Here is a 23,207-nt window from a genome sequence, read left to right as displayed (position 1 = left end):
TTACCAAATCCAAGGAAACGAAGGCTTTGAATGAATAGCAGCTAATCAGGCAATGTGTCATAAAAGGCAGTAACTAAAGAAAACCAAAGTAAAACATTCACTTGCATTATTGAACATTTTTAGCTTTATTATTATAATAGAATTACAGTCTGACATAAAATAAAGAGCTTTTGCTAAACTCTGTAAAGCAATACATGCTTCTGCCATAAACAACCTCTATTAGATTTAGGTTTTATTGCCACATCACTGCACTGAGGTGCAATAAACATTCAATGTCATCTTTTTTAAATTATCTCAGGAGTAAACAGAAACTGTCCTCTATAAGAGTGTATCATTATTTTCAAGGAAGACTTACTATTATTACATGGTTTAGCAAAGCATTGTAAAAAAGCTACATAGAGAATACCTTGTCTTTGATAAACTGTGCAGTCAAGTTTATACAGTATAATACTATTGGCATAGACTAACTAAGAGGTGATATAATGCAATCATTGCATAGCAAAAAGCAGACTAGGTAAGTAATATTCACATCTAATGTGCAAAATGCAGACCAAAAGGTAGCTATGAATTGCTAGAAAGATAAAATGCCCTAAATGAACACACTAGTTTAACGCCAAAAATAACAAGATAAACAAGTACACAGAAGTTAAAGAGCCATAGTTTATTTTTTTCTATACATATATCTACACATGATACCAGAGATGAAACATCCCCTTTTAAATAAGATCCAATCAGGTAACTTATCAAGTTCAGACAGGACTAAATGTTAGACAATGAAGAATTATTAAAAAAAAATAAATCTCTAAATAAAACATTAAATATTTCCTTTTGTAGATAGAGAATGTCAACTTCTTGATTTATTAAGAGTTTAGAAATCACTGCCTATTAAACTTGACTCTCAGTAGCTGTTTCTCTAGAGGCTCATGTAGCACTGTTTCAAAATCCATTCAACAGCATAAATTATATTTTTAATTGATTCTTGCAAATATCCACCATTCTTCCAGTCTCTTTGAAAAAACTTTCAGATAAAGTTTATTTCTAAGAGTTAGCAGTAATGATACTGACTAGAATTTTTTTTAAAGGGAGCACAATACCTGCAAAATGGACATCTTGTATTTAAAGCCCTTACATATTGTTCCTACAAATATATTGCTACAGTAAAAATGAAATGTAGTAAGTTTACTCAATAAAATCTATTTTCCTGTACATTCTTTTATGTATGACTTCTTTGTATTTAATGCTACATATATTACATCGCTTATTGTAACAGTTATGTTTCAGCAAATATAGCAGTAATATACAGATGAACTTCTGTCTTAACAAATATTTCACCATTTTATCTACCAAATATAATCCCATACTTTAGTGTTTATGCATGACCTGAGCAGACCAGTCATTAATCTAATAGTATACGTTGGATGACATTGTCAAATTGCAAGCTGCTGTACACTTCACCACTTTACAAATGGAATAAATTCCAAGCACTTTCTGCTTATTGTTGTAAGCTTTCCAGTACCACTGATTTGTTTTTTTCCTTTAATTCAGGCTCTAAATATGTTTTATTGAGCATTTAACAACATATTAAGAGCTAAGAGGTGAATCCTACACAATGTTTTAAGAACACAACTTTAAAAAAGTAAAAAAATGTACAATCTCATGCTGCATATTTACAGATATTATTTAAATACTATATTTTCTTTCTGCTATTCATAAATCTCAGTCTAAAGCTTCTTTTAATGTATCATTTTATAAAAGAATACATTCAACATATCTAGAGCTTGCAAAAATTTTGTGGTTTGTTTTTTTTTTTTGTTTTAACTCTCTAAAACATAGTGATGAGTAAAAGCTATCTTTAAAGCATCCAGGAATTGTTTGGATTACACAGGTGATAGTAGAAATTTGGGATCTGCACTTGGTTGTGCAACTGGTTTTAAATCTAGTCTAGTGACAACTTAGTGCTTGGAACAAGCTTGCAGTAAGAGAGCAGATTAAAGCATTTGTTACCATTAGATCTTATGTGCTATACAGTGACAAACTGTACCTAGAGTGAATAGATTTCCTTTCTCATTAAAGACTATTTAATATTGTAAGTCAGGTAGTTTGGAAATAGAGAAAAGGGATTAGGAAAATAAAATATCTTATGGGATTCAGCAAATGGAAAGCTTTACATCCTTGAAAAGATTATAAACAGTGGCTGAATAAATGACACAGGCTAAGATACGCATCAGGAATGTCATAAAGAATATTTCCCCCATCCCTACAATCTTCTGAATAAAAATAGCTTTTTCATGTACATATACACTATCTTTTGGGGATATTCAGTACTAAGCTTGCTACAAATGGTTTCTTTTTTTTTCCACCCTCCCGTTACTCTACAACTCTTTTCCATTTCCAAAAATCATTTTTCCAAAGTATATAGTTTATAACATTCTCCCCCTCACACACAGGTTTTTTTTTTAAATATACAGTTATATTTTACCTTTTGCTAACTAAAGAAACCTTTATTTTCTTTAAGACAGAGGCAATGAAGCAAATGGGAATTACTGTATGTGAAAAGGGGAAGCAATTCCCAGAGCCAAAGACAAAACAGAACTATACCAAGAAATGAGGTTATTGATGTGGAGTTTGAACCTTTAGCTGGGGCTCCCTGTTTAAATAGGTGGCCCAGTAGACTAAATTAAAGATCCCAAAAAGCAGAGGGAAGGCTATTCTCGATAGCCGATCAATTTTACTGACACTGTTAAAAGTTTTCTTGGGCTCTGCAGGTTTTGTTTCTGGCTTCACTTCTTTGGGCTCAATTGTTGCACTTTTAGCAATGGTTGCCAGCCCAGGGTCCCTTGCAATATTAGGGGTGTAGCTCGTAGCTGCAGCTGTGTATGTGTTGTTTTTCTTGATGAGAGGATCCTTCACCTTCTTTGGCTGAAGAAAGAAGAAAATATTTCATTCTCAATACCTTCTCAACAGATAAAATTATGAAAAAGCACGGTAACATTTTGCAATTAATCCAAGTCATACCACAAAGTGTAATAAGCTGTAAGTGAGAAGTTAGTTCTGGGTGTATAACTCATGCAAAATATTTAGGTGACCATAAATACAAAATTGTCCATTTGTATTACTTGAATTAGGTAAACCAAATTAGGTGATGGATAAAAAATTGAGATCTGATACTAGGCTCCCTGGCAAAATCACCTTTAATGAAAATAGCAGTGACAAAGCACTCACAGTTCAATATTCTCACAAACTGTTTCCCTTGTTCAGGATAGAAACTTACAAGATGCCAAATTCTTAATGTAGCCTTCCAACATTAAGGCAAATATTGTGATATGAAGAGTTTTAACATAATTTATACACAAAAATACATACTAAATTATCATGTAACCATGCACTAAAGGAGTGGTTTACTCAATAAGATTCAAAGCTGTCAGTATTCTGCTCACTAATGGTTTACACCGGAGACTCATGAATTATGGATTAGGAACTTAATGTTCCTCTTCAAATCTTAAAATTGGATCATAATGGCTGAAGTGGCATTCCATATGCAAAAACTTTAATGCCTGTATGACTTTTTCATCCACCTACTTATAATGCTAAAGCAAGAATATATTGAATATCTTTTAGGGGAGGAAGACTTATTGAGCTTATTTGAACTTATTTTATTCCTAGGTCCTTATATTTTCTAGTATTCTATTTTTGGGATCTAGTTGTAAGAACAAAATTAAAATTTGATGTTTGGGTATACCAGTTAGAATTCAACTGTCCACTTTCTGGCAGGGCAAACCCATTCTTCAGCCACTGCCCAAGGATAATTACAGAAGGGAAATGTAGTGGGTCATTAAGAAGGTGTAAGGATTCCCCCAATTATGAGGAAAAAAACTCAACAACAAAACATATAGCAAAAACCAATTCCAACAGCTTAGCAAAATCTTCAGGCAGTATTTGCCACAAAAAGAAAAGGCAAATGTTATCCATTTTATCCTCTTGGGATGGGAGGAAGATAAGGCTGAAGAGAAAATATCAGTGGAATTTGATCTGTTATGTCATTTCACAAGACAGCAAACACAATTCTCTGTTTTCAAGAAGTAGCTGTCCCAGGGATTTCGTGTGGACACAGTACCTTTAATGACAGATCAGACAGGTTAATGGCTACTTTGACCCCCTAATAATGGAGTTTTGATAAAAAATTCTTGTTCAAGAGGTGAACGTTTCAGGGAGTGGAGAGACTCCTGCTGCACACATGGGAACAGGAAATGAAGCTGCAGAAGCCTGAGGGCAAGTGGGGCAAGGCTTGTGGAGGAACAGCTTTGGAGCCCCATGCTGGAAGGAAATGTAGGCTCAAATGTTACAATTATGCCACTTGGTAAGGAAAGGGATTCACCTAATGACTGATGTAGATGTTCTTTAATTCATGGCAATCAAGTTCTTAGCTTCAGGCCAAGTAAAAGCTTCAAATCTTCAGAACAAGCAGGTTAAAAAAATATTCCAACAAAAAAAAGGCATGTCAGGTTTTATTTTGTTTGGTTTTGTTGTTTATTTTGGGTTTTTTTGTTGTTTTGTTTTTGGCTTGGCATTTTTGTTTGTTTTGGGGTTTGTTGTGTTGTTTGTTTGTGGCTGTCCATTTTTTCCCCTCCGAGGAAGGGAGGCTGCTGACATGGTTGCTGAGTGTAAAAGCAGTCCAGTTTGCTGCTCATTCAGATATTGTGGTGAGCAGCAATAAATCCAGCAGACAAAGAGCAGCTGCACTGAAGTCTCAGAGGAAACCCTTTCAATAGATTTAAATGTCACTAGAAATCTGATCCACAGAAAACCCTGACACCAGCCTGGGTCTTAATATTTCATGTCCAATTCAACTTCATGAACAAGCAATATGACAGCTAATTAGAGCTCTAAATTTGATTAAGCTGTGATGCTCTGATCATTGTGAGCTTGCCTTGCTCGCTTTTCCTCACTGCAGAAAACTCACAGGTACCAGCAAATGACACACAAAGCCCCTTGCCTGCTAACAAGCCCAAAACCATAAATCTTCCAGTGTTTTAAACTATGTTTGTTGTGGTGGGTATTGTGTAGGGCTTCTTTTTTTTTTTTAGAATGTAATTTTCTTGGTAACAAATGAAACAGCTCATTGTGGTAACTACATTACAAGGGGGGATAAATTAGCAAGGCAATATTTAATATTTAAGGATACAGTTATATCAGTGCAGTTCATTTTTATAACAAGTGTCATGAAAACACAAAAATAATAAAAAATATTTTCAGTGAATATCATCAATAATTGAAAACTCAACATTCAGCAGCAGTTGTGCAGCTCATTACTGTAAGTTTGTTTTGAGACTTCACTCATTTGTTCTACAATACTTTCGTAGTAGTTGCTGTTATATAAATGCCCTAATTTAATTTGGAGGTTTTTTTCACACTTACACAATCAATATACATAACTATTATATATGCACATACTCCTGAATTAAAAACCTATCTTTGCATACCAGTGAGTTACAGCTGCTCCTCCAAATACCTGTTCTGTTGGATCTCTAGTCTGTGAGTGTTCATGATTACCAGCTGGGGAAGTTAACCCAACTGAATGAGCTTGCTCACAGAAGCAGCTGATATGGTAATTCATAGGAAACAGCAAACTTCTCTTTCATCCCCTAAATGCCCTCAACAATTTCTTGATGCACCTGTGGTTTACGGACCAGGTCTGATCCCAGACTGAAAGGAATCAGTGGGAGTTTTCTCTGGTGCATTTATGGAGATATAGACCAGGATTGCACACTCCCAGCACAGCTCTTGATTCCTCCATCTAAATAAAGACTTTTTTTTTCTTATAGTTAAGAAAGGAAAAAAGAAGTCCTGTGATGATTTATTTGGTCATGATGATAGAGCAGCCCTTCTGAACTTTGTGCTGGGGAGCATTATACCTTGGGAACTGTCAAAAACTGCAACCACAAAATTTTTTTCTTACATTTACACTGAGGCATCCACACTTTTTCTTGTTCAAACAGGAAAAAAAAAATTGCCTTCCCTTAAAATAATAAATGCTGATCTTTTTTTCTGCTCAATTCCCAAAGTCAATATCTCAGTAGAACATTTCATTATTAACAGCATTAAGTATCACTCAGTATGTCAGAAGTAGTATTTAGGTATTAAATGCCTAAGTAATCATGGCACAGAAATGCTGTGTGTGGACACAGCAGTAAACTCTTTTGGAGCAATAACTGTTGTACATAATAGGAATTTTTAATGTGCTGAACCCCCTCCCATAGAGTGACCAGGTGTGGCAGAGGGAGTGTGACCTTTTGGGGTGGCTGTGGGCGGGGGTTACCTTTTCTGGCACGACGCTCTTGCCGTCCCAGGCGTAGCCCCTCTTGGTGAAGTAGTTGACGGTGGCGAACTCGATGAGCGCCGAGAAGACGAAGGCGTAGCAGACGGCGATGAACCAGTCCATGGCCGTGGCATAGGCCACCTTGGGCAGGGAGTTCCTGGCACTGATGCTCAGGGTAGTCATGGTCAGCACAGTTGTTACTCCTGCAAAGCAGAGTTTGTGTCTTCAGGTTATATTTGTGCTTCATTTCCCAGCTGCTGTAGGTGGTAAAGCCTTTTCTACACCCCTGGCTCTTACGAACTTCCCTACCTGAGCTCAGTTTTCTAAATGAGGATATCAGGTTTTGAGTTCTGTGGAAGTTGCAGGATTTTCAAAACATTTTTCATGCTTTTATTATTTGATGTTGTTATAACAGAATACTATTTTTAAAGGTGGAATGGAAAGGTAATTTGTGAGCTACTTTACTCTTCCTGGCATTTGAGGGATTTCGTTGCAGTTCTTTATTCATGTGCTGCAAATTATACTACAGATGTAACAGGTTAACATCTTTAGTTCTTTCTTGCAGCAGTACTGGGATGCTTATAAAACTAAAAAAAAAAACTTGTTTCAACTTATTTGGAATACTATACTTCGGATATATTCAAAGGCACGAAGATTTATGTGTTATTTCATTTTTTTTGAATTGACGGTTTTACAGATTTCTGTCCTTTTATTCATAGCAAAGATTTTATATAAGAGTGACAATGTAATTTGCATTTCTGATATCAGAGCCTCTCACTGCTGAACCTTTCCTCTCACCTGGCCCCAGAGAGCAAGAAGGACTGTACTGAATTCACTCTGCTTGCAGCTGCTTGGAAAAATGAATCTCCGAGCACACGCAAGGCATTTACATCAAATCACATGTCCACAAGTTACCTTGACAACTGCACTGTCATGTCTCCAATGTGTCTGGCAAGTTCATCTTTGCTGCACTGAGTGTTGGTGGAAATGAGCAGTGCTCTAAAACAGGTCAATTAATGAACAACATATTTACGTGGTAGTGTGAAGAGCTTGAATTTTTAGCGCCTAATGAGGAAGCAATTTCTCTTCCTGAGATGCAAACAAATGTGTTCTTTGATTTATTGCTAGTGACCTTATGTTTCTCTTACATTGTAGCAGAAGAAAGACTTATAACTTTTATTATCTGTGGGACTGAGTGGGCTAAAAGATCAATGTTGTGCTTCTGTGTGTATATGCATTCATGCAAGATGTTCTGGAACTTTGTTTCACTGTCGTTTTGCAATGAAAAAGCTATCTGATACATAATGATGGAGCAAACCCAAGAGTATTTACTAAATAACTGCCTTCTAAAATGAAAACTGAGGAATTTTTGGGTTCTAGAGCCTGTGAAGGATAGCAGTTTGAAAACTGTACAGTATTATATATTATCCATTGAGATTAGGAAATTCTGTTCTCCATCTAATGACTGTGAAGTAAGCGGTAAAATAGTTACAGTTTCAATGGATTTGACTATAAAACTCCATAGCAGGGTAGTTCTCAGCAAAACTGATGCTAAAAATTCAGAATTAATTTTAGTTGCTAATCTAAACAATATTATGTAAATCAACTTTAATTATACTGTAGTCTAAACCACTGTTCTGTAAATGCACATCTGTCTATCAACAGAGTCACTGCTTGGTTCATGAGATCTAAGGCTATTCAAGTTGTGATTGATTTCCAGAGAAACTGAGAAATTTAAGCACAGCTGTGAATGGTGCAAGAGGAGATCCATAAAAATAGCTCCTGTTCAACAAGAGCTTCAGAGCCTGTATTTCTCAACAGTGACTCTCTGGCTTTGCCATGTTCAGAATAAAAGGGTTAATTCTCTTTGGCAAAGCCAGAGGGCCCAAAGCATCTTGTCCTTGCAGTGCCCTGAGGCAGCAAAAGGAGTGTCAAAGCCAGCTTGGCTGGGGATGCTTCCACCTCCTGCCAAAGGTGTTCAGCAGTCCCATCTGGATATCACCAAGGTCTAGGTCACATGGCAGAAATCTCAGGTTCTAGTTTTCCTAAATGAAAATTCATTGCTTTTTTTTTTTTTTTTTTTTAATATGTACTTGACTTGGGTTAATACCTCCAAAGAATATGAAAGGATATAAGAGTTTTAAGTTTAGTATTTCCAAGCAGTGGTTAAACTCTAGGGACCAGCTGTATAACCTTGAGAATATTTTAGTTGCCTGCTCATTGCATTCCTTGAGTGCATGTATTCAGTGCTGTAAGCACAATAAATTGTTGCTGATCTAACAGTAGACTGTAGAAGGGATTAAGGAAAAAAAAATTAAAATAAGAATTTTCCAAGGGCCTAAAGATGTCAAATGACAGATACCCATTAATTAAAGCTTTTTTGATAATCCCATGATTAAAGTTATTGCCATTGTCAGAGATGTTTTATTCATAATGTGATTGTTTTGGAATATTCAAATGGTAATGGATGGCTTGAGGTATTTTCAGGTCTCTTTTTACAGTCAGTTCCAAATCAGTTTAAAAGCTTTGGACCTATATCTTCCCGATGAAATTTGTTAGCTCTTGTGTGCTGCAGCATGTCCAGGCTCACACTGTTCTCCAATACCACGTTACAATAACTACATTTACAATAACATTTCCAAAACCCAATTGCCTCATGATTGCCAGGAGGTTTGTAGGTCTTGCTTACCAAATACAGTCCTTGCAGGAACAGATTCTCTGTTAAGCCAGAAGGACACCTGTGACAGTATCACTGTCATGATGCATGGCAGATAAGTCTGGATGACAAAGTAACCAATCTTCCTCTTCAAATGAAAATGTGTAGTCATAACAACATATTCCCCTAAAACCAAGAAAAAAGAACATTAAAGCCCCTATAAATACACACATCAGAGGTCTTTGTAGGGAGTATTTTTCATTGCATTCACCCTTGTTATAAAATAAAGTCTTCAAATCAAAATGGGTCAGCTCTGAAGAAAACACTTAATAAACCTGGTGGGTTTTTAGATTTTTCTTTAATAATACAAAATTAGACATTTTTGGGAAATGCTAATTAAATTTGCGTATTTCCTCTGCTGAGTAGTGAATGAAAGTCTGCATTAACTGGTGGCTGTTTAAAGCTCTTGTACAAAGTCTTATTCCATTAGAAGATGGAAAAGCCACCACAGCAGCACCATGTAAGCCACCACAGCAGCACCATAATCTAAAGACTAAATCAAGACAGCCTGTGAAAAATGTTTCTGTTGAGCCAAGCTTAAGATGTAATTGCTGATGTGATGCTGTCTGCATTACCACTGTTGGTGCCTTATGTACTCTGAAGTGTCTCTGTTCTGCTAATTTAGGACTTTAGTAAATGATTATTCTCTCCTGAAATAAATGATTACTACAAGAATAGCACACAATATTTTCATTAGCCCTAATGCTTTTGGAGCTACAAAGTTGTATGAGCTGGGTACTCCAAATGCAATGAAAATTAATTGGTTTTTTATATACAAAAAAAAATTATTTATAGTTTTAATAACAAATATATCTAATATTCTAATATACTTACGTCATTCCATAAACCTTTCTTGCCAGCAGAGCAAATATTGCTCATTTTCAGATGATTATTTTCATAATTTAAAATGGATTCTGGCAAACAGTATATTCTCCAAAGTCTGAAAAACCTCTTGTTTTTATTTATTAATTTTTTTTTTTTAGTAGACAGATTCTTCTTATAATGCAATGAACATCTTAGGAATGAAACAAGTAGATATGTAGCTGAGTGTCTAAACTTCTGTCTAGATTAGAGATGACATGTGAAATTGCTGTAGCTCTATTTTAAAATGTAGGCAGATGGAAGGAGAAAACTGCTCTTGTACAGGAAAAACTTAAACTTGATTGAAAAACTATGTCTAGACATCGACTGCTTATGCACAGAGCATGTCAAATGCCCGTTTCTGTAACGCAGAGTTCAGAAGAACATGCATTTGAGCAATCTTGCTCGATTTCTAACCCCAAGGAAAGCTTATTTATAAGATATGACAGTATTCTTTCAATATAAAAGACAGCAGCAAAGGGAGAAAAGAAAATAAATTTTAAATTGAACAGTAAGGCAAAGGATTTACATGGAATTTCTTTTTATTTCAAAATTAGGAACGGCTGTAGTATAATGGAAATTATTACTTAAATTTTGCTCACCTTTTTTTAACTTTCCCTGAAACAAACTCCTTCTCCTCTGTACCAGAGATTATGATCTTACAAAGGTGCCAGTCTTGGCTAGAAGAGCCAACAATTTAATTTTATCCACTTAAAATATGACGTGGGGAACTATTTTAATGCAATCAGATATAGAATGCACACAACGGTGTGTCAGAATTAATTCACTGATTGTAGATGGCAAGCTAAGAATACAGAGTGAGCACACCACTGTACTCTGATGCTTTATTTAGCTGCCTAAATTATCAAAGTATTTTTAACCTCTGGAAAATGAGAACGAGATCCAAAGCATAAAGGCAATTAAAAAGACAGGGATTACTCTTGTCTGTTAAGCGCTGCAGCAGGTCTGAGCTGGGAGGCAGATAAAGCTAATGCTGGGAGGAGAGAATTGGGCAAAGCAGAGCCTGCAGTAATGCTCTGCACTTGAGTTACAAGGCACAGCCATGCTCTGAAGTTTCCACAGTACCCATGGACTGCACTCATTGGGCAGTCACTCATTAAAAGATAGTAGGTGTTTGATAAGATTGATTGAACTGACTGCAGGACATGAAATCACTCCAGTTATTCCCTGCAGCTTTGGCTTTCCATATTTTCTGGCTTTCTTTAATTGAACAGCATCTCCACATTTGTGACAGCTGCTGATCACTCTCAGAACTTTCCAACTGCTCTGAGATTCTATTTTGAAATCATTGCAATACAGTCATAAAATTCCCTACAATCTAATACTTCAAACAGCTCTTGAGCAAAATATCGCCTATATTCACAGCGTCTGATTGCTAGGCTTTCACAAGTTGTAGCTTATACATCTTATATTTTCTTATCTCTTATCTTTTCTTACCCAAGGAAGTTAGAAAGAAAGGTATTTCTTCTTAGATAAATTGCTTTTATCTAAGCAATACCTACTGACCAGTCCATCTGGTCAACAGAGCTCTTGTTCATGCCCAGTGCTCAGATCCTTACTGCATTTAGATCGTCCAAATTATTAGAAAATAAACTTTGAAAAATTTACATCTTGAAACAAGCACTGCAAAGTTAAAAAAAACAAGGGGCTGTGGCCAGCTTCAAGGTTTCAGGTATGTCATACTATAAACATCAGCTGTATTTTTGTATCTCGTTACATCTTTAGAGTTAAAGCTGGTGCCAAGATTAAAGAAAATTGTGTTTGGATGTTTTTGAAAAAAACATTGTGTTTTTTTTGTGGAAATCATGTTTCAGATGGTTTTGAGTTTGATGACAGTTTTTTTTTCATTCTCTAAATACTTCCTTGAGAAACTATGTACTTGCTTTTAGCAACTTCACTGTCCCCAGAAATATGAATCTCTGAGGATTCATACTGTTATGCTATTTTTATCAGCCTATATAGTAAGCAAATAATATGCGAAGAACATGAGTGCTTTTTTATTACATAAATTATTGGTTTTTCTGACTAGATCTGACACTGTAGGAAGCTTTTTAATTGTTCAAATATTTTTGCCACCAGTTGAAGTAGGAAAAAAATCGCAGGATGTATTATCTTTTCAGAGTCATGCTTTCCTAATCTGAAATACATATATTATCATTTACCCCTCACTCTTAGGTCTTTGCATTTTTTAATTCTGCTCTGAATTACATTTTGACAGGTAAATATCACCCTTCCAAAACATCAATCACAGACCTGTACTGGACTGCACAATCCCAGAGTCCACAGTTTGTCCAAGCAGATCATACTGGTTCAGTCGAGAGCCATCTTCAGCCACAACCACTGACCTTGCTGGTTCCCGTGTCCACTCATACACAACCTCTGCTCTGGTATAAGCATCTGATTTCAAAGAAATACATTGCATGTAAGCTTTGCACTTTCTCTTGCCTGATGGCTTTGTCAGAACAATGTTTTGAGCAGTAGTTTGACTATTTCATTCTCTTTAATTATCTGTAGAAACCCACAACTATCTTACTGGAATTTTTCTATAGGAAGTACAACTGATCTTTACAAAATAACTAAGTATGTGCTGCAGGGCTGGATTAAGGTTGGTCCTCCATGGCATGAAAATATTTCTCTCATATATTTCCTGCTTATGTAAAGAAGTGAGAGAGAGTAGAATTTCATGAGCATGCAAAAAACCCAATGCTTTTTCTACCTTCTAGCTACTGTAAAGAAAGATGAGCCCCTAACTTTTCAATTTTTCATAGTGTGATGTTGTCCGGGCCTCTGTAAATCCTTCTCAGAGTGGCTTCAGTGATCCTCTCATCCTCAGCCTGGCTACAGCTCCATTCTGGTCATGCCCAATCACACTGTCCTTGCTGTAAAATGGGCCTAGCAGACACTTCTGAGGCTGCCTAGGAGAAAGCAACTTTAAATCACAATTAATTTATTTTTTGGTTTTGGCTTTGGTTATTTCTGTATAGTCCTCACACTCAAGAGCTGAGTTTGGAGCAAGGCAAAAGGAAAGTACTGTAGGCTCTCCAAGCCCAAGCAGTGTGGTGTGTTATACAAATCATTCAGCAGCATCTACACCTGCCATTGAGGGGCTGTGTGCTGTTATTTATGTTCTTTCCAGAATCGAGCTATACACAAATATTTTTAATCCTAATTCCGTAGTAAAATTCTGCTGTCATTTTGTGGGGTCTGGAATCTGGCAGCTCTCACTTGGAGCAGTTGGGTGGGAGTTAATTGACTACACAGAGGCTGCTCGTGTAATTCTTTACACCTAAAAAGTACCCAAAGACATGAATGGGAATGAATGTGTGGCCAGAATCTGCATCAAGCTTGCACCCACCAAAGGCAGCTGGAGCAGGATGGGACATCTTAGGGCATCCAAAATAACGGAAGGATTTTACCTACAAGATGAGAATTTCCTTTTTTTCACACTGACAAGCAGGAAGGGAAAGGAAAGAATCTGATTCACTTGACCTCATTTGTGAGTTAGCAATTTTACCTTATCAGTGTAAGAGATAGCAGCTAGTAATTGAAGAGTTGCTTGAGTAGAATGGGCTGGCACATTAATTGCATGGCATTTGATTCTGCATTATTGAAGCTGAAGGGTGCTTTTATCTTTAGGCTTCATATTCCCTAAGCACTGTAACATATCTTGGAATATGTTTTTGGAGTCAATGACAAACGCAAATCTACATCTTAATAATTCTGACTTTAAAAATAATGGCGAGAGTAAACACAGAAATTGTGTTTATTTCTTAATCTAGTCACATAAAGACAGTAACACAATTAATTTTCAAACATTTGTTCTGGAATATGAGAATAGCTTGGAAGAGAGAGGAGTGCTTTTCTGAGCTGCTGAGAATGACTGGATTGGTTTAGAGGGAAGGGGCTGCACTGGGCAGTGCTAGAACTGAGCTGCCAGATTTGGTGCTCAATTCTGCTGCCCCCCTCAGCTTCCAATTCTTGTTGCATAAGCAGCAGTGCAGCCATCTGCTCCTGTCACTGCTGGTTTCGAGAGTGGCCTCAGTTTTAAACTGACAATCAGATGTTTGTGCTAAGAGTTGAGGAGAGCATCTGCCTTTCTGATTTTGTTTTGCCAACATATGGCATTTTGTTGTTCCAGAATTTCTTTAGCATTTGTCACATTGAATTTAGGCTGGAATAACCTCTAGCTTAAGCTGCTCTTTGGCAAATCACTTTAGCCTTGGAGCTGGGTCAAACATTTATTGGTCCCTACAGTATGGGCAGAGTCTACAGGAGATGGGCAACTCCTTCATTGTGAGGCTTTTGGGAATCCAGCTCCATGAAGGGATGAGTAACAGTGGAGGACATAGAAAACCTCTTATCCAATTTAATCTAAAACAAATGGAGCTAGGCAAACACTACCTTGGGGAGCTAAGTGTTGGATTGTAGTCTGCACTTTAAGCATGGATTTTGTGACAATTAAATTCATTCCCAGTAAATTTTCCAGTCCATTAAGATGATTATAATTAATTGCTTTAGTTTGACAAAAATGTCCCAAATGTATTTAAATATGATTCTCACTTAAAAAGTGGAAATTAATTATAAGATCTGTTCTTTTTTTATGTGTAACAGGGAGTCTCACTTTCATAAATTGCTTGGATCCAGCCATTTCTCCTGTTGGAGAGATTTCTATTTTTATCAAGAATGAAATATTGAGAGAAAAACTTGATAATTATGGCATATGATCTGATGAAAAGGAAGAGGGAGATCCAGCTTTAAGGACTGTTTTCAACAGTGAATTCTTCATGCAGTGTCTGCAGTAAAACCATGTTACAGAAGGAACTCCTCCCCATGAGGATCCCAAATTAGGAGCTTGCCTGGATTTAGTGGGTGAATGAAAAATTTCCTTGAAAACTCCTTGATTTTGTCTAATGATCTTTCCAAGCATTTGTAGGTACTTGTTTTTTTAGGACAGCTGCTATAGAACATTAGTGTTCAAACAAACAAACAAAAAACAACATCAAAAAAATCCTGTAAAACATGACAGTCCACAGCTGTACTCTGAGTATAGAATGTCAGTTATTGCCTTTGAGTGGTGTAAGAGATGGTCTTTCTGTCAGAAAGATCAATGATGTTTTTGTTTAGTTAAGAAAATTAAGTATATTATGAAAATATTTTTTAAGGATAAAAAGATCAATTTAGATACAAAAGATGCAGATACACTTGCATGTTTTTCTGCTGTCTTGTTATTGCCTTCTGGTGTAGTTCTGGACTTTTATGCAAATCCACATTATCTATCCCTTTTATTTAATAATTTCTGCAAATCTTGGTTATTTAACTGAGGCAAAGTCCTCAGTAATCTGGATAGCTGTGCACTGTGTGAACAAAGAGTACATTAATCTGGGACACAGTGAGCCAGAAAGAACTCAGTGCAGGAAAAGAATGGGAAATGCTGCTCATGCTAGGGAAGGTCTGGTGTTTGGGCTAAGGTTCAGTGATGCAGAGATGTTCTGATAGGTGTCTTGTCGTGTCTATAAAATTCAGTCTAGTAAATCAAATTTGTTCCTGGTTTAAATTGTCATTAGCAGGTTTGGTGCAGGATCAGCCATCTCCCTGCCTCCAGTTCCAGCAGGATGCCTGCAGGGACACTTTAGCAAGCACATCAGAAGAAATGCGATCCTGCAGCCACTCCTGATCTCAGGGGATCTTGGGTGCACAGATCTCTTACTAATCGAGAACCCAGAGCAGTATCTGTCCTGTTAGAATAAACTGGACTCAAGCTTCCCCCCACTCCGCTCTCTTTCACAAAATATTTGGAAAGATTTTTTAAAGTGCTCTTTAAGAAAACTTATCATTCAAGGAGCAAACTATTCTTGTCAGTTATGCTCCAAGGTTGTATGAGCTTTTTGTTCTCTAAGCCTTATCTAGGAGATAAGCAGCTCTCTAAAGACAAAACATCAGTGCTGTCTCATGGCAAAGGCAGAGCTATTCAGCCCAAAGTAAATTATCTCCCTGTCAGGTACCATGTGAAGAATGAATTGGGTTTTCTGTTTGTTGACTTCTAAAATTGATCAAGCCACTAAGTAACCATTATCAGTGAAATGACCCATTTCTGTAAGAAAAAAAGTAGCATTGAGGAAACAATTTGTACACTATTACATCTTCCATATATTTTACCTCCCTTGTTTGTGTTAAACAAACTAGAGTAAATTAGATCGTCACTTTTTTTTCCTCTATGTTTTATTTCTAAAAATACTTCATTTAGTTAAGTGTCAGGCTGGTTGCTATTCACATTGAAGTTTTGGAGAAAATTCTCAACTTTCCAAAGCTTTGTCAGTGATTGCACTGATTTCAATTATAGTGATTTCAATTATATTTCAATTACTTTGTTCAGTATGTTCTGTCATCTAGGGCTAGGTATGCTGCAAGGGTAGGACTCTATTTGGAGATTTCTGAGATTTTTCACTTCCAAAGATATTCCATGAGTGTAGAAGAGTATCTTCTAATGCTAGGAAAAATGCTGATCTAAACACACCAAGACTACAGTAGCAAAACTGTTTTAACCTAAACCAATTCAGTTATCCATAGCATGTAATCCTTTTCTTCAGGACCAATATTGGGGTTTAACAAAACAAAGCAACAAGATTAACAACATTTTCTATGTGACAAAATGCTTTTCTAGATATTTAGAGCACTGTCATTTTCATCTTTGGTGAATGTTCAGGCATCACATTGTAGGATATTTAAGACACATAAAAAGGTCTATTTTATAATATTTTATGTATATATATAAAAATATATATAAGTGTATATATATATATACACATTTTTTTATATATATATATATATGTATATATAAAAGAATAAAGATACAACCCTGACAAAAACGTGAAAAATACACAAGATTAAAACCTTGAGGTTTTCTCAGTTGCAAAATACTCTTTTAAAGTGGCTTAAAAATGGGAGAAACCTCCATTTAAAATAAACTTACAGCTTCCAAATTTCAAGGGGCAAGCATGTGCATCCATAGGAAAGTCTTCTAAGTGCATTGGACATTCTGCTCTCACAGTCAATCTATAATGGATTAATGAGCAAAAGGACACATTTATTCTAGTTTCATAGAAATAGCAAATAGATTTCTATTAAGACACATAGCATAAGTACAGCACAGTATCTGTTATGTGATTAACCAGTGGTTACAACCAGACCTGAATTGTTTGGCTGAGGGTGCAACTGCTCTGCCCCTCTGCCCTTCCTCATGGTCCATCAGAGGCATACTCAGGCTTCTCATCTGGTGTGAGGATTAAAATCTATTAGTAACTGCAATTGCTTCCTTGCTGCCATCATTAAATGGGCCCACTCTAGATGCTCAGACATTTGCTGAAATCATTTCATTGCTATCAGCTTGAGTGCAAACATGTTTCTCCATAAAAGAGGTTAAATGAGCTAGAAACAGTCACATACCCCACATCAGCAGAGAATGAACAGTAATACTTGAAGAGTAGGCTGAAGATTGCATTAGGGCACTTGCAAAGGTGAGGAAATAGCAATGGTTATGATCAAAAGAAGAGACACGTGAACAATGTGCTGCCAAGATAGTGTTCCTGAGGATTAAATCCCTAACAGCTGAGCATTTAGAAAGACAAGAAAAATCGACCCGGACTTGTGCAGCTACCAGCCAAGATGACTCTACTTTAGTCTAGCCAGCCTTGAAAGATGTTACACAATAAATTGAACATCCCAATGCCTGGAGAATTTGTTTTCTCCAAACACTTGTACTGCTTTTAAAAAACATCCTTAAATTTTTTAAGGAAAACTCAGTGTTCACCTAAGTACTAAGTTACCCTGCTGAAGTCAACAGAGTCCCTTTATACCTTTTTTTGATTCCATGGGAGACATAAAGGGGGGATGTGCAGCTCTACAGAGACAACATACCTTTTTTTTCATTTTTTAATTTGTAGGTTTTTAATCCAGAATGTTTGCATGACTGTGTATCATCATTATTTCAAAAGGATTTATTTAACTCCTCGAACAACTGGACAGCAAAAGTTCAGTTATCCATGAAGAGAATAATATATTTCCAATGAATTCTGTCAGCACAAAAATAATTTTTTCTCCTAACTTTCTGAACGCTTTAATCAATGGAAAAAGAAATGTCTATTTTTATGCTGTCATGCCTTATAATCCCAAGCACAAGAAATATTAAGGAAGGTCAATGAATTCTGTGTGCATCTGTTAGTTCCTAGAATCTGCTTTCTATATGATCTAAAGATTAAAGACCCTCACACACAATTTAGGAGTACAGATTATACTAAACTTTCAGGCTTTATTATACTTGCTGATGGAATCCTTGCAAGCAATGCCAAATCAAGATTCTCTGCAAACTGATGGATTCCTAATACTTTAAGAACCTTTTAAAAATCAAACATTAAGAGACATACAGGGACTGTAGAGGTAGCACAGCAGGAGAGGAGAAATAAACTCTGCAAACAGCTCCATTTGCCCATCATCCTAAGGCCTATTGTGAAAATAATTATTAAGCAGGAATCAAATTATACTCCAAAAAAGAACCAGTGTCCTATCTGGAAAATATGCTTTCACAAGTTAAACTGTAAAACTAAATGAAGGATGTAATATTTTAGGGCTCACCTCATGGTGTATAGCAACGTCCCATCCTCTGTGATTCGTAAGAGTTTATTTGGCATTGTCATGTTATGAGCCACTGACTTCTTTCCATTGTGGAAAAAGGTATCAGGCGTCCAAATTTTGCTGGCCATTAAATTATTTAACCGGAGAACAGTCATAGGTCCTTTGAATTTTAATCTCTCATCTTTCCAGCTTTGGCGGAAAAATACATCTATAGTGTATTCCTACATCAATTCAGAAAAAAAGGGAAACACTTATGATGCCGTATGTTGCAATATGAGAACTTGAAAAGTATATTCTTACCATTCCCTAGAAGCAAGATGACTATTAATGAAATTAGTCATTATCAGACAGGTTATTTTCTATATTACTCACAATGTACCTGAAGCTGGTTATTAAACAGTTACAATATCATTACTGTGTTCAACACAATAAACATCAGGAAGTATTTCAAATGTTGCCCATGAGTTAGGTGTAATAAAATGGAAACAAAATAATTCACCCATTTCCCACTTGAACTGTAGATAGCTGCAGATAGGTGGTCAGTATGTGTGGCACAGGAAATATGTGTCAGAGTAAAATAAGCCTTGTGAGGCAGGGTCTAACTACAGCCTTCTGTTCTACATGTCTCATTAACATAAACTTGTAATCAAGCTGCAGAAAGTTCACAGTTCACTGAAATTCTATGGTCTGATTGGTGAGATGTGGAATGGTTCATTGGGTGAAAGAGCATGAGCTGAGGGCACCTTTGGGCCAGGAGTGACAGTCTGATTGCACAGGGATGGGGATGTGGGGAAGAGAAGCAGTGGCTGACTCAGTGGGCATGGGGACAACCAAAATAACCAACACTCACTATGAAATGAAAGAAATATTTGTGACAAAGCAACAGGAACCAAGTTAAAGGGGCAGGGTGAAAGTAAGAAAGATATGTTGGAATATTATACATAAAATATAGATGGGGTGAAAATGTGAAAAACTGTGAATGCAGCTTAGTACAGCATCTCCCAGGGGAAAATTCCATCGTCACATGGAGGTTCAGTATGGGATCATCCTGCCCCTTCCATCTTGGATATTGGGATAAACATCAAAAGCAGTTATCCCAAAATGGTTCTGAGTAACTCTGAATGAGACTCCTTTGGCTGAGAAATGGAACCTTTGCACACATCTCCTGCAAATGGAGATGCCAAATCCTGGAACAGAGAGAGCTCCTGTGTGTGAAGGCACACAGAGCTATAAGGAATAGAGCTGTCCTGACAAACATGACAGTAAAGAGAAACATTCTGGAAGAGCATGCAAAATGTCTCCACAGCAAATTCCTCTAGATTTGTGTTTTTTTCATTTTAACAACCACCAGCACTCCATACAACATAAGCACTTTTGAGCTGTTTATTCCTTGTGCAACTATTAGCAAGGAAGAATGGTGATTCTTACTGATGTGTGTTTTTCCTGCTTTTAGGGTATGAAATGCCTGAATAATTTTTTTGGGGTTTTTTACGTGGAAATGTAGTTACAGGGGTTATTCTAATTTTGGGTTCTTTTGGTGGATTTTTAAATTTAATTTTATTTATATCCCAGACCTGTGAATCATTTGTGTGCATACTTAGTTGCATTTCCATTTTTTTAATCACTTTCTCAGTGAACTGCTGAAGCCTGAGTTTATTCAGCTTCAGTGAAAGCAGATTGTACTTATAACCAATTATTTGCTTCAGAATTTTGCTGGGTCATGGCCTTAGGTTGAATTGTGACCAAATCCTGTCCCAGCCGTGCAGCAGAGTAGGAGAGAAGGGGGTGTAGGAGACAGTATCCATCATTAAAATTTTGGATTTCCTCCGTGTTTTACTAGCACCAAAGAAAATCTCCTCCTACACACATGGGGAAGGTAAAAGACATGCCCAGAAGGTGACATCACTTCAGCATGTAAGCCATTCCCTTTTTCTCTTTCAGCTGCAAAGAGGGTGAGTGGGAGGTGGTACAGGTTGAGAAAAGAGAGTCTGGTTTTCCACTTCATACAAACACAAGGTTCATTTGTTGGAAAAGGACAAGGAGTCAGAAAAATTTGATAAGGGTTCTGACAGCATAAGATAAAATTCAATTAAAAAGTAGCTGCCAGGTCATGCCTGGCACAGGCTGGATCTTTCCCTATCCCAGGTCATCACACCATACAGAGTGAATTAATTTTGGCTGAGATATCTCAGCTCCTCAGCTTTCACTACCCACTTAAGCATGTACATTAATTCTCCTCAAATGAATCCTGACAGACAGCTGATCTTTAGGGCTGAGCCATCAGATACTCTGATTAGGGCTTTTTGCTACAGCAGAGGGGCATACAGAACAGGGGAGCACAGGATTTTCTCTAGACTGTGTACAATAGAAGTGGCCCATGTGCAGACATCTGAGTGAGATGAAATTTGGAATAAATTCTCCACAGCCGAGACTCTTCATTCCACAGTATGCAGGTTAAAAAACAAGATTCCTATCTGCACTTTGAATAAATTTTATGGTATTTAATATTTACAGCACTTTGACTTATATGTTCTCTAGCTTACTCTTCTAATACTTCTCCCTGAAGATTGTTTATTCACAGGGTAGACTGTAGGGGGATACAGGATGGGTAAATGAAGGTGGTATAGAAGGTAATCTTATCCCCCAGTGAGTTGCAGCTGGGCCAATTACTACAGATTAGAAGCAGGCCTGATCTTAACAGGCCACACCTGTAGGCAATAAGAACAAGTGGCATAAAAGAGTGGATTGGTGGGCCCTGGAGTCAGATGGCTGCTGCAAGGACCAGGAACAGTCAGTGCTCAGAGGAGCTGCCTGTAAGGAAACATCCAGGAGTTATGAAGCTCTGGCAATATTAAATCCTTGCACTATAATGATGTTAGAACTTGTGCTACCTAAGACAATAGTAGGCAACTCTGTGGTCTACATGAGGTTCTGTACAGGAAGATAGCAAGGCAGATAATCATTCCCAAAAAGCTTACTGTACAATAAAACTGGGAATGAAGATTTACCAGAAAAAAAAGTCTAGTGTTTCTGAAAAAGTTAGTTTTGAAACACTTCTTATTCCAAATAATATACATCAAAAATTTCACCAAAATGACAGTTTGTATGAGAATAGCCAGGTATCTGTTGTTCAGTTCAATCCACCATGTAAGCATGCTGAAATGATGTCACCTTCTGGGCATGTCTTTTACCTTTCCCATGCCTGAAAACCTGCAAAGCTCTTCCAAAACCAATGATTTTATTGGGAATAAAAAAAGCTTTTCTCCCATATAACTTCATTTAAAGGTATAAGAACGAGCCAAGACAAGCTCTTTCTAGAATAGCAGGTTATGTCCATGCTGCTTTTAGAAGAGTCTTGAGAGTGGATAGGAGCGCCCTGACTTCTCCATGGAAGTGCCTCCCTGGATCCTGCAAGCTGGCTGAGGTGTGCTGGCAGCTCAGGGTGCTTTCCTAACACTCAGGGTGAGCTGGAGGTGCCCCTGGCCAGCCCCAGCCCAGGCTCAGGCACAGTTCATCCTCCCCTTGCCTGCCTAAAGCCTCCCACACTCCCAGCCCAGGCTGCACGTGGGGACCAGGGGAGCCCAGCTGAGGTGTCTGCTACCAACCTGTCTGTGCTCAGAGCACACTGCACAGAGCGTGCACTGAAATTCATATCAGCTCTGGGTTCTGGCCAACTCTGCAATTTATCTTTCTGTCTCTGGTTTCACACCTAGTTCCTCAAGCAAAGGTTTAACATGAGTGGGCTGCACACACATTACTTTTTATGGGAGGTGAGTAGGAGTTTTACTCTAAATACTTTTCTGTGAATTCTTTAGTTTTCAAAATATGTGAACACCTGCCTCTGTCTTTCTTGGTCACACATTTTATTAAGCGGATGATGAATTCTTTCTCCTGTTTAACTTACTGACAAACAGGAGTCAACGTGGTATGGCTATCTTGGCATTTATAAATTTAACTGTACTTTTATAAGTACTGCCTTCCAAACATTCAAAAAATGGTGTCTTTTCATAAAGTTCACTTAGAAAAATAACTGTCTTGTAAAAGTTACTTTTTCTGGTTTTCTATTCCTTAACAATGTTTTGAGTAGTCAGAAACTTGTAATAACCTGGTGTTTAAGGCTTAGCTACATTTTTAGTTCAAATTAAGCAGCTGACAATTCTGTAGTCAGAAATGGAACTTGTTCCCTTTCCTCTACTGAATTTTTTTCTTTTTTTCTTGAATCTTTCTTTTGCTAAGTGTATTTAGCTAAATGTATCCAGCTACAAGTTTGAACTGCTTTCATTTCTTCATTTAGATCAACAAGGATGTTCCTAGCACTCATCCTAATACAGCATCCAGCAGATACTGGTGGCTGCAGACCAGGCTTTACCCCTCTCAACAGCCACCTACTTGTGCAAACCTCATTTATATGGAAAATTTTAAGTACCTTATCCATATTTCTACACAACTCTTGGTATCTCTTAAGACCAGGGCTCACAACATCTTCATTCAGTTTTCTGAACATCTCCACTCCCTGCAGTTATCTGGCAATTTGATTTTAATATTCATTCCATAAAGCAGTGACACTAATTCTCTCATTAATCTTCTCTTTTTAGCAGCCAAGATCTAGGAAAGTCACTTTCAATTGATCAGTAGCTTTTAATATAAAAATACAGGTTAGACTGT

At 37.1% G+C, this 23,207-nt stretch overlaps 1 protein-coding gene across 1 annotated transcript in view; it reads right to left on the bottom strand.

Annotated features, from left to right (window-relative positions):
• Window positions 1-646: 646 nt before the first annotated feature.
• Window positions 647-23,207, bottom strand: part of GABRA1 (gamma-aminobutyric acid type A receptor subunit alpha1) — a 36,450-nt gene continuing 13,889 nt past the window's right edge. Inside the window, exons 4-9 of the mRNA XM_059860256.1 lie at window positions 18,543-18,763; window positions 16,885-16,967; window positions 12,168-12,311; window positions 9,006-9,158; window positions 6,317-6,519; window positions 647-2,919 (exon numbers count right to left, since the gene is read on the bottom strand). Of these exons, the coding sequence (XP_059716239.1) occupies window positions 2,611-2,919; window positions 6,317-6,519; window positions 9,006-9,158; window positions 12,168-12,311; window positions 16,885-16,967; window positions 18,543-18,763 (1,113 nt within the window). The 3' untranslated portion in view covers window positions 647-2,610. The remainder of the gene's footprint in view (window positions 2,920-6,316; window positions 6,520-9,005; window positions 9,159-12,167; window positions 12,312-16,884; window positions 16,968-18,542; window positions 18,764-23,207) is intronic.

The sequence above is a fragment of the Haemorhous mexicanus genome, chromosome 15, assembly GCF_027477595.1.
Source record: "Haemorhous mexicanus isolate bHaeMex1 chromosome 15, bHaeMex1.pri, whole genome shotgun sequence".
NCBI classification, from domain to species: domain Eukaryota; kingdom Metazoa; phylum Chordata; class Aves; order Passeriformes; family Fringillidae; genus Haemorhous; species Haemorhous mexicanus.
Note: the sequence above shows the minus strand (reverse complement) of the source record. Positions and strands in the feature narration are given on the sequence as shown.